The sequence below is a fragment of the Rhea pennata genome, chromosome 2 (genome assembly GCF_028389875.1).
Source record: "Rhea pennata isolate bPtePen1 chromosome 2, bPtePen1.pri, whole genome shotgun sequence".
NCBI lineage: Eukaryota > Metazoa > Chordata > Aves > Rheiformes > Rheidae > Rhea > Rhea pennata.
This window is the reverse complement of record NC_084664.1, coordinates 138,057,670-138,069,873: the sequence shown is the minus strand read 5'-3', so window position 1 is coordinate 138,069,873 and position 12,204 is coordinate 138,057,670. Positions and strand designations below refer to the sequence as shown.

Below are 12,204 nucleotides of genomic sequence, written 5' to 3'. Positions count from 1 at the left end.
AAGCAGATGGGCGGCATTTGGGCCTGGAAAGGCCCACATACATCCTCTTACATGGCTTCCCTCAGGCAGGTGCAACCACAAGCAGAGCTTGAAAGGGAGCTGCCATCACTGCTGCTCAAACTCCCACAGCTAAAACTGTTCAAAGACATCTGAGGAGACCCAGGACTTGAGCAAAGCTTTAAATCACTTAATATCTTCATATTAAAAATTGCTAGAATATAACTGTTCGAAGTAGTGCCAGAGAAAGGTCAGGAACTTATTATTCCATTAACGGAAATGTTAACAGTATCTCGGGTGCCAGGTGAGCAAAGTAGTTGTACATCTGAGTAGTCTCAGAATTTTGTCTCGTCATTCCAGCAAAATTTCACTTTAAGAAAGATTTTTCATTTTCTAAGAGAGGCTGTTTTTCCCATATCAAAATTATTACATAGGTTTGGTTGAGATTCCTTAGACCCTATATACCGGGAAGTAGAGACTTTTCATTTGGTATAGATTGTCTTAGATAAGCCTGTTGTCGTTCCCATGAAAATGCCTACAGATTTAGTCAATGTAACTACAGAAAAGGAAATCAGTAGAAACCTGTTGAAGTTTCAGTCTGCACTGAACACATACTATCACTTGCTATACAAAGCCTCTCTATAGTCTAGGAACCGATTGTGTCCCAGGAGCTGAACACTGTCCTACAGTTTCCTCTTCAAAAACTGAGTGGGGAGAGTGTCTCCTGCATGCTTTGGTGCTCTCTTTGCTAGAACCCCAGAGTGTGGAACCTCTCACAATTCATGAAAAAAGTAGTATTTCTAGAACAGAAAGGAGCTTCCGAGAGAGGCTAAGACAGAAGCCAGATGGAGGATGAGAACTGGAAAAATGATAGAAAATAATGTAGATAAGTGTCTTTGCACCACTAGAACACATTAACTGCCATATCCTGCAAATAACAAGATTAAATTAATGTCATCTACAAGACCTGCTGGCAAAATGTTAGTCACCTCCCCATTCAGTTGCTTGTTCACATAGCAAATTTAATTCCATTACAGCTATCAAGTTACTCCATTTGCTCAAATGGCAGAGCTATTTGGATCTGTGGCAGGTAGGTATAATCCTTGTAATGATTCATGAAGGTTCCAAAATGGTTTCATGTAAGGGAATCTGGAGGACTTTTCATATTTGTATGTATTTGCATAGGAAAATATCCCACAAAAAATCTGCATGGAGAGCTTTTAGATGTTTGTGATCTTCTGAATAACAATGAGCAAATTCACACTCACTCTCTGCTACCTACAGACGGATTATCTGGTTTAAGGTTAAATATGCCTGACTCTGCACAGACTAGCTTGGGGCATATTAGCAGAAATGTAGAGCTGCCTGAACATAGTCAGACTATTCCTACAGCTGGTTTGCATGTCTCGGCATCTGGTGTTTCCTGTTCCAGCACAGCCATGCAGAGCTAGTAAAGAGGCTGAACACGAGTCTGATGAGACCTCAGGTGGCTCTGTGCAGAGAAATTTGTCTCTGCCTAGTAATCTTCAGCATTTCTATAGTCAGATCTTACTAGCTCAGGCCTAGCTGCTTGTGAACATGGTTAAATGCTACCACATGTGCATTTGTATGGCCTGGTCTCAGTCAGGAGCAGAAGTGGGAGTGGACAGTACCCAGATCCTTGAGCTTGCTCTCTAGAAGACAACTAAAATCTGAAAGGTATTTCAGATACCTGAAATATCTGGTATTTCAGGTATCAGGTCTTTCTGAAGGTCAGGTCTTTCTTCTTTAACTGGAGGTTCATCACAGCACCCTTTGTCTTCATCAGAGCATCCCTTTCCTTAGCAAACACATCAAAAAAAGTTTTTTTTCCCTTCATTAAATTCAATTGTTCACACTGACTTCTAACGTCTAAGTCTTCCTCACCTAACTAGCATCTGCACTGATCCTGCTTTTTTTTGCATGAATATAGGATAGATGCCACACACTTCAATGGAAATGCCTTGCTGACTAATTATAGAGCACTTACAGGATCATCAACGCTGTAGTTTCTTGGATTTAACCTGCTGATTTGGCAACAAATTTCTGAATTGTGTTGATAGAAGGGATGCATTCATTTCTTGATATCTGAAATTCCATAGATCATCCTAATGTCTATATAGCATATTGCCCAGTTAATATTTAGTATTGTTATTAAAACTCGAGTGCTAGATATTTTTCGGAAGGATTTTTCTTCCCACTGGGATTTTCTGCGCCTTCACTCCCCGGGGACTCACTCGAGGGAAGCTTTTTGAAGCGGGGATGGAGCGGCGCAGCAGCGGCTCAGTCCGGCGAGGCCGGCAGGGCGGTGAAGCGCCGTCCGCCCCTCAGAGCGGCGGGCGGGAAAGGTGAGGGCACCACCCCCGCCCTCAACGGCCGCCCAAGTATCGCGCGAGCGCCCCCGCGGCGCGCGCCGGGATTCGCCAGCGCCCGTGGGTGGTGCCCGGCCGCGGCGGCCATTACAGGCGGGGCGGGGCGGGGCCGCGCCGCGTGAGGCGCCAGGTGCGGCGCGGCGCGGGGGCAGGTGGCCGCAGCGGCGGCGCGGGCGCAGGCGCGGGGCCGAACCCCTCGCCCGCCCCGCGCTGTCGCCGGGGGGGGGGAGGCGGGTCCCTGCGAGGGGGCGGTGGCGCCCAGCTCCTGGGCCAGGTCCCCGCCCGCCCCGGCGGGCGCCGCGGCGCGGGGCGGGGCTGGGAGCGCAGCGCCGGCGCGGGCCGTTGGGAGCAGCGGTAGCCGCGGGGCCGAAACGCGCCGCTCGCCTTGGGCTGGGCCGGGCGGGACCGGGCGCAGCGGCAGCGCCGCGGCCCTGCGGGGTGGGTGGGAGCCGGGGCGGCAGCGAGGCCCCGGCCGCCCCGTGGAGCTGCCCGCGGCGGCCGAGCCGGTAGGGCCGTTAGTGACGGGGCTCGTCTCTGCTCGCAGCTCGCGGCAGCCGGGGTCTCCTGAAAGCCGGGCGGGATGGGGGAGCAGCCGAAGCAGCCGCGAGGAGCCTGACCGCCTTCCTGCCTGCCTGCCCCTGGTTCCCGCCTCCCTGGAAGGAGAAGAGGAGGATGCGCGTTTCTGCCCTTGCGAGAAGCCGCTCTGTGTGGCCGCCGAGCAAAGCTATGTGCTGAAGCCGGAGATCGCGACGACATGGGAGTTCCCGTGTGCTTTGTGACTTGCGGTTTTCTCCTGGCCCTGGTGCAGGGGCATAGCTTATTCACCTGCGAACCAATTACTATTTCCAGATGTTCAGGAATGACTTACAATATGACTTTTTTCCCAAATATCATGGGACACTATGACCAGGACACTGCTGCTCTCCAAATGGAGGTGAGTTCTCCCTCCCCTAGCGTAGTATGAAAACAAATACAGTGAAACAGCGTGCATGTGTGTTGAGTTTTCTGTTTTGTCGTCGTGGAATAGCTTGTGGTGTTTGTTACACTGAAGGAACAGGCGGATAATCTGAAGTGACTAGATGCTGCTTTGAATACCTGTGGGCTGCACTGAGCTTCTTGGATGTGTAAGTGCTGTGTGAGGGAGCTATAGGATAACGCCCTCCTCCCCCCCTCCCAGCCTATACTGGGCTGCAGGAGGAATGGGTGTAGCGCAGAAGCGTGGCTGCTCGGAGCTCTCTGGCAGAGCTGGTCATACATACCCTGGGCACCTCACCATGTGGAGCAATTTCTGAAATGTGCTAGTGGCATAACTTAATGATATCCTGGCCCATCACACCTCGGGTAGTGCAAAAATACTTGTTTAAAAGTTAGTTTTTGTTAACTCTCAGCTTATGTGCAGTATACTAAGGAGGAATTGCTAAACTTACTCTTAGCCTCGGTCTCCACTGTGGTTCTTGCTTTCTGCTGTCTCCTTACTAGGTGTCTTTAAGAGAAACTTTTGTTTGCAATTAAAAAAAGATTCTCTTGCCTGAACTGACTTTTAGCGAGGGTCTCTTGAGAGTATGCCACCTTGTGGAAAGGCTTTGCCAAGAGTAATAGCTGTAGAGGGCGAGAGCCTCTCTGGGTGAGAGGCTTGCAAAACAAGTTTTAAACCTGTTTTAAAAATGGCTTTACAGTGGTAAGAGGAGGGGGAGCCTCTTAATACAAGCCTTGAAAAGCTCACAGTCTTGTGCTGTGGAAGAGTGAAATGGAAATGAGTTGAAAATTCAGAAATTTTGATTTTTAAAAAAGTTAAAGGCGACATTGGAATTACTTACTTTTTTTTAATTTTTTTTAACTGAACCTGGGAAATGTGGGTACCCTATGCTTGATTCAGTTGCTGAAAGATTTGTTTAGTGCTGTTTGGGATCCCCAGGGTTCTCTGCTTCTTCTCTAGCTGGAAGAGTACAGACTTTGGTCTCACGTGATATCTGCCATACCAGTGTATGGGAAACTGTAGTATTAAATGTCACAAGATGAGTATGTAAGCCTATTTGTGAGCAATTGAATTGAGCCACAGATGTCAGATAAATTACATGCTCTTTGAATTGGAAAGTAGGCTATAGACAGCTTATAAACTTTGTGCAGCCTTCTCCAGTCATCAGTTGTCTGAGATGTTTGCTGTAGCATCTACCATTTTATCTTGTCAGGCAAGCTGTTAGCTCTTCCTGGCATGGCTTAACTATAACTGTTGAGCTAGCCTTCGTCAGTATTCATGCCTTCCAGTCATGCTGCTGTCACAGCAGATAGGCCACAGAGCCATTTTGATTATTATTGTATTATTTTTCCAAGCAGTCACAAACTTGTGCCTACTGCTTTCTTCCTGTATGGAAGGAGTTCCTTCCTGAAGGGGTTCATGGTTTACCTGTGTTTACTCAGCATATCTTAAAAACTGTATGGTAGCAAGTTCTGTGGCTTAGTCTCTTTCTCTCTCTCTTCCCTCCCCCCCCATTCTGGCTCCCTTATAGCCACCTGTGACTTTCTGCAGCAGCTGATGGGCACTGCTCAGCCAGCTGAGTGGTTACTGTTTGTAGGTATTTCCAACAACAGTGTCTGTTAGAATTGGGGCTTTCCCTCCCCCATTCCATTTTCTTCTGGGTTTCCTGTCGTTGCTATAGTCTGGCTTCTAACTTTGTGTACTCACTACTGTAATGTTGTGTAGACGTTCCTCAGCTACTTACTGCATTTGTGTGCTAATCTGCCTCCCTTTATTTGTAATTGATCAGTGCTGATTGATTGGTTGGTTAGTCAAACTGGATTTTTCAGAGACATGCTGTGCTGGTGAAAGCATAAGGAAATTTTTCACCCATTTTATAGCTTGTGAATCTGTTGCTAGCCATTAAGTTGGAGGTGATAAGCTTAGCCCGGTTCGTTGCTGGGCCTTTGTTTCCTGAGGGAGACCAGTGCATACCAGCACATTTTGCACCTTTTAATGTAATTCTGCGTGGTAGTTAGTAATGGCACCAATACAGTGTGTCTGCCAATTGCAGGAATGAAGCTTACTGGGACTGTCAGAAGTTCTGCTGTTCAGGCCGCTTGGTTTCACAGCAGAGGCAGTAGAACTGTTGATTATTTTGGAATATTGTTTAATTCCCTTTTGTTGCCGTAAAGGGGCAGCAGGCTGGGAGGTAGAGGAGACATCTGTTGGTTTAAGAGCTTGAATTTTTCTGTAATTGGTAGTCCAAATTTTGCTCGTACCAATGAAAGAATTCTAATAGTATGTTGGTTAAAATTTCCTTTGTTTGATCTTCAGTAGGAATGCTGAAAGGCTTTGTTTTGTTTGGGATTTTTAGTTTGTTTATTTATTTAATTCCTCCTCTCTTTTCCCAATCCCCACAGCCTGTTTTCAAGACTGGGCATGGTCTTAAAATGTAGACATCGGGTTTTGAGTTTGAGCCTTGTAATATTTTTCTCGCTTTAGCTTAACTGATTTTGGGCAAGCTACTTAATCATACCGTCCCAGAGTGTGTGGAAGAAAGTTCTTCAAGAATCTATTTTGTGCAATAAAGGGGTTTCATCCTAGTCCCATTTTCTACTTCTGTCCCCTATAGAAACTTCTTCCCCACCCTTACTTACTTTGAATGTTAACTCTAACAAAAACCAAAGAATAATAGATAGTCAAGAGGATGAGACTCTATTGAGGAGGGTGTTCACTTTCCAGAACTGTCGTAATTATCTTGTGTATCCCACTTCCGAGGCTCTAGAGGTGTGTGCTGCAGTGGGGAGGCTTGTATAGCTTCCTCTGGCCAGTAGAGCTGTGCCTTGCCTCTTACTGGAGTACAAGGCTTCTGTACGACTTGTCTCTCCTTTCTTCAAAGATCTTACACTGGCATTTCTGGGATGATGTCTTCATAGTGATCCTCGCTGGAGAGGATGATACGGAGCCACTGTTTCAGGTGGTGGTTTTCATCCAGGAAGCCAGCTGGCTCTTCAGCTATTTTCTAGTCTTACATTTCTGCCTTTGTGAGCAACTCTTCATGATATGGTGTAAACCAGCGCACTGAAATGATTGAAGCAGGAAAAGAGCTTAATTTGGCTTCTGCTCTGGGTGGTCTGGCTAATAATGCTAGTGCATTTGGGCTCTTATTTTCTGCAACAGAAAATTCATAATTTTTAGTTGTGCTCCCCCCCTCCCCTCAGTTATATTATTTTGAGTCTTCAGCCTGGTGGACTGAGTTTAGGTTACTTAAGTTTTGTCTTATATTTGGGTTAGTTTTGCTAATACAAATGCAGATTTTAGTAAAATAAAACCACATGACTTAGTGGCATGAAGTTTGGGGGGATATGTTTAGCTAAACAGCTGCATGACAATGGAATCCAGTTATCCAAAGATCTCTACAGTGTCTGTGTCTAAGTGATTTAGCAGTGACACTGTCCATGTTATTACTAGCTCAAGTTGGGAAGCTGGAGATCAAGGATTTATTTACTGAAGAAAATGGATGGATGTAGCAGTAATGAAGAAACTATTTTGCTATAGTTAAGTAGGAACAACTCCCCCTTGTGGTTTTATAGACAAGGCACTTCTAATTCCAATGTAACTTTAACTTTTTGGATTAGGTTGTCAATATAAAGTATTATGCCAGCAAAGCAGAGAATATTACTCTATAATAACTTCTTTTGTTTTTATCTCTTAATCTGTTCTGCCAGAGTTCTGGAATGTGTAGGCAAGTGTTTAAGATTTCCTGATGGGTAAGATCCACTGGTCTGTAGAAGTACAAAGGGAAAAGACTGTTGCCAGTGATTTTTTTAAAGCAAGCTATACAAAGCACTGGAAAATATCCCATAGAGAACAATAAAGTACCTCTGAGGGTAATGGAAAAATTATTCAGTATTGAATTTTTCCATTCCCTTCTGAGTTCTTTGATCCTGTGACAAACTGTGTTTGTCCACTGAAAGTACAATGGAACTGGGTACAGCAGTGGGAGAAGTTAAACTGACTAGTTCTCATACAATCTACCAAAACCATTTTGAAATACCTTCAAAAGCTTTATACAGAAATCCTGTAATTTTCTACTTCTTCAAATCTAATCAGTTTAAATTATTATTTTATGTGATCGCTTAATTTGCTTCCGCTAACTATATTCACAATTAATTTGTTGTGAAGATTTTGTAAGTATAAAACCTGGAAACCTGATACCTGACAAGCTTAAAACCATATGTACATATGGGAGGAGATGGCAGCAGTGACTGAGAAGAAAGTCCACCTTCTGCAGAACATGCTGTGAACCTCTGCTCCTGTCCCCTTCAGCCTAGAGGATCATCACACCAATACTTTAAAGCCTAAATTCTTCTCTCAAATCTTTGGCAGCACAACTTTAATTAGGAAGGTAGTCAGTGATCTTTATCTGCCTGAAGTTGCTTTTTTTCCCCTGCTGCTACCATTTTGCAGCCTGAATTGGGAAAAGAGCACATGCATGGTGCTGGCCCATGTGGAACAAGCACAAGGAGCCCTTAAATTCATGTTTTGCTTGTAACAGGTGTGCTGTCCCATTGCTATATATAGTAGTGATTGTTAATGGAGAGAAGACTTGTTTAAGAAGTGGTAAATGTATCGTGTTGTACATGATATTCTTCAGAACAGATTAAAACAGGTAATTTTCTTCTAGCTTATCAGAACAAAGTGATGGTAGCAAAAGATTTCAATAGTTAAATAGCTGAACTGCTACTTTTAGATGAAAGGTGCCAAATACCAACTTTTCTTTTTTTAAGGCTTTTCCTATGCATGAAATGAAATAGAAACCAGTATGACTGACTTCTGTGCTGGGCAAGACTGTAAAATTACAGAATAGTTGATAAATGTGAATAATTATGATGTACTGAGCATCATCAAGTGTCTTGTAGAAAAGTTATGGCTAATGGGTCAAAAAAACCTGTGTAAATTACATCTGTGTCATTCTGTCATACAGATTGGGGCAGGGCAAGAAAATGTTTTGGGGGTTTTGCGTGTTCTTGCTCTCAGGTGTTTCAAAGAAACTGAACAATTACTTCTTACAATGGTGGGAGTTTTAGCAATATAGTCATATACCATCTCTGCTGACTCCTATGGGCAGGCTAAATTACTGCCACCAACAAAAAATGTTTATATGTAGTAGTACTGAGGCTCTTCATCAAGTGTGATCATGTCATGTTCCATTGTCTGAAATCAGCCGAGCTAATGTGTGTAATCTTATTACCCAGGCTTTAAGCATATCAGTCATCTACAACATCTAACGATGGCTTGTCAGAACAGCATTTCCCATCTGCTCAACAATGCAAACAGTAATGCCTTGCCCACTGTCCTGAAAATATGCTGCTTATACTAGAAAGGGATCCAAACTAATCCATACTGAAAGGAGAGCGGGTACTTACCCTGTATTAGCTTTTCATCATTAAGATGATGCTGACACTGTGATTTCCAGATCCTCGTCTTCATCCATGTTCAGACACTGTCTACATTAGCAAGTAAATGGTGTTACAGGAGTGGATCTCTAGATTAAGTTGTTAACATGCTCCCTGTCTCTGCAGTGCATGAGCTTGAGGAGTTGAATCTATATTTAGGTCAGTATCCTGGACTGAACATCCTGCTGAATGTGATATTTGAAGTTGGCCTAAGGAAGGCTATTTTGCAGATCTTTCTCTCAGCTGTGGACCTCTCTAGGAATGCTACACCATCCTGTTGTTGTCTCCTGCAGATGGTGACAGCACATTGCTGCCACCTTCATCATTGCCTGCATGATGCCTCATGTGTAGCTACAAGCCCTGGTGGTTTCTGAGGCTCATTGTGCTCCTCAAACCCCCTCTTCTCCACACACACGCATGCTCAGAGTGCGGTCACTGATTAAACTAAGGTACTGTATGTGTGGAGTGGTAGGTTTAGTCCTGTGGCTGCTGCCTACTTCTGGAGGACACCCATAAATAAATAGGTTCATGCTTGCCTTTCTAAAAGTCTTCAGAGGAGGAAAGCATGGGCAGAGCTAATAATGCATCTAGGACTTCTTTCTGTTGATAGGAGTGTCAGGGCTAGGAGCTGAGCTCAAACTGCTGGTGGGAACACATCAACATTGGAATGGGGGACAGCAGCCACAAAGCTTTCAGATACAGAAAAGTATATTTGAAGCTGGTGTTTGTCCTTATGCTTCACTATGCACACAATTTTAGGAGCATGTCTGTGCTTTTAAGGAAGTGGCTGTTGCCCTGTGGAACCTTGTGACCACAACTTTTGGTTAGCAGCAAAGTGGTTGAGGGAGGACAAGTTTACTGAGGGTAATGCAGTGATCAAGATCTTGAAGGTCATCCTCCAAGTCAGGCCTGTGCTGTCTGTGGGTTGTGAAACTGTGTGGGAACTGTTAACAAGGCGCTTATTCGCGTCTAGTGCATGGCTTGTTCCAGCTCTGACAACTACGTGCAAGCCTTGGTGAACTACCCAGGTAGATTCATGAACAGATGTTGCAAGGTTCATAATGCATAGATATTCTACAACTCTAGGCAAAGAATCAGAGGATTGTCACCTCATCTTTCTGAAGAGGCCATTGCGGAGGTAAAGTGCAACTGTGCAACTGTGAGATGCTGTTTGTCTGCTGTGCTTCATGGGTTGTGAGGCTGTATCCTGTGGAGCCCCTGCCCTTACTGCATGCGGTGGGAGAGCGGAGTGTGTCTGGTATGACAGTTGCAAGACGGTTGTGGGTGTTGAGGATGGCACTGGGGTACAGAATGCTTTCTGTGCGTTCAGTTGTGAAGCACCACAAATAACTGAATGTCCAGGAAAGGAGGGCATGGGATAGAGGATGTGGTCAAGTATCAATCCTTTCTTCTAGTGTGGCAAATGCAATGATTAAATATGATGTTTCCTAAAACTTTTCTTGTGTTATCTCTCTAACTCTCCACTGCATTCCAGAGAAGGAGGTAGGAGTGTCTGACCACAGAGCTTGCATTCTTGTTTATTTGTTGGCTGTTGATTCACCATCTCTTCTGGGCAGACATAACTGCTTTGTTTTCCCTTCCCCCTTGACTTTTTTGGACCTTTTCTGTGTATTGTATGTATCTGTGGTTGCTGCCTCCACAGCAGCAATTTATTTGCCTGAGAAAAAGATGCGGACAGATGTCTGTCCTCTTCTCCTCCACTGTATACTGGAGGTGAATGGAGATTGCTTGCTTTCAGTTTTTCTAGTAGATGACAGAAGAGTGATAGGCAAGGGAGCATGCTAAGGGCTGTGTAAGCAGCTATTGTAACTGAGGGGAGACAGAGTTGCTCAGCTGTAGAGGGACTTGCGGCAGGCCTGTATTTTTGGGCCTTGCAGGGCAGAAAAGATAGCCTCTCAACAAAGAAATCTTCTTTTCGCTCCCTGCAGTGAAACAAGAGCTTTCTGGGAAAAATCGCTCCTCTTCCTGTGCTTAGATTTTTGGTGGATGAATTTTATTCAGAGAATAACCACATCCTTTCTGCTTTGGCCCATGTTGTATTCCCTGCAGGATCTGCACAGCCAGATTTCTTCAGTCCCAGAAGCTACTGTCACTCTCCTGTTTACAAAGGACTTAGTGGCCAAACTCTCTACACTTTTATCCTGCACACAAAAGTTAAAAGCAGCTGTTCAGGGAGGGACTGCCCTCTGCCAACTTTATCATGGCTTTAGCAATACCCTACAACCCAGACTCCCTGTCCAGCTCCCTACTACTTCACATCAGGTAACATGCTTGCTAGGAAGGTGCAACTGTTTAAGCAAAGCTCCAAAAATTCAACTGGAGAGAAGCCTCCTGGAGCTACAGACAGAGCTTCATACTCTGAAGGTTAACATAGCTCACAACTCATAGGGAGGTTGGGAAGGTGAAAAGGTAATTTAGAGCTTTGGAACAGGAGAAATGGGAAAGTGAATGAGAGGGGGACACCATGACCAACAAAACAATTATTTCCCATGTTGGCTCACTGTGGACTAATTACAAGAAAAAAAATAGCGGAGGGCATTCAGAATTGGGGAGAACAGGAGAGACTAGAATGCTGCCTCACAGCCTTGCTTGGGTGCTTGGATAGGGAGTGCAGAGCAGATATTGAAGAGGGTGTAGGACCTATGGGCCTTCTGGCATCTGACCCACCAGTTGCTACTGCAGTGATTAGTCTGGCAGCTCTGGAGGGAAATGGAAGGTCTCCTGCAGGAGTTGCCACCTCTGCCATGTTTCTAAAGCCGCCTGCTCCTTTGCCAGTTTGGCAGCAAGATGGGCCAGGAGCTGGTTTGGTCCTTCTGCAGGTCCTTGGTGGGCTAGTCAAGGACTGTTTGCCTAATCTTGGTTTTCTGTATGCTGTCCTGTGGGCCACCACAGTTCTGAGATGCAGCAGCATCACCCCATGGGGTGACCTTCTAGGGCATAAGCTGCCTCTCACCTGCTACAGTCTAGGAATGGGATGCTGGGGGAAGGGGAAGAAAGAAGAGGTGGCCATTGCGTCTTCCTCTTCAGCAGGGCATCTGTGAAGGAGAGAGGAGCACGTGTGAGTCCTCAACCACCTGTGAGGTTACAATGCAGTTAGGATTAGTTTCTTACCTGGTGCCTGATTCATCCTTTAGGATTTTGATATTTTTTTGATATTATTTAAAATCTAGTTGTTGTTCTTGCTTTCTTGTCTCTACTCTGACACACAGGCCAACCTGAAATAAAAGCTAAATAAAAGTAACTTAAGGAAGATGCATATATATGTCTACAGAGCAAAGTCTATAACTACTCAGGTTAGAATTGCTTTAGACATTTTATCTCCATAAGAATAAAGTGATAACTGAACAAAAAACATTGGCAAATAGTTAAAGATACATTT

General features: G+C 44.9%; 1 protein-coding gene across 1 annotated transcript in view; it reads left to right on the top strand.

Annotated features, from left to right (window-relative positions):
* The first annotated feature begins 2,487 nt into the window (after positions 1-2,487).
* FZD6 (frizzled class receptor 6) overlaps positions 2,488-12,204 on the top strand; it is a 30,575-nt gene continuing 20,858 nt past the window's right edge. Inside the window, exons 1-2 of the mRNA XM_062570442.1 lie at positions 2,488-2,517; positions 2,932-3,321. Coding sequence (XP_062426426.1) covers positions 3,142-3,321 — 180 coding nt within the window. The 5' untranslated portion in view covers positions 2,488-2,517; positions 2,932-3,141. The remainder of the gene's footprint in view (positions 2,518-2,931; positions 3,322-12,204) is intronic.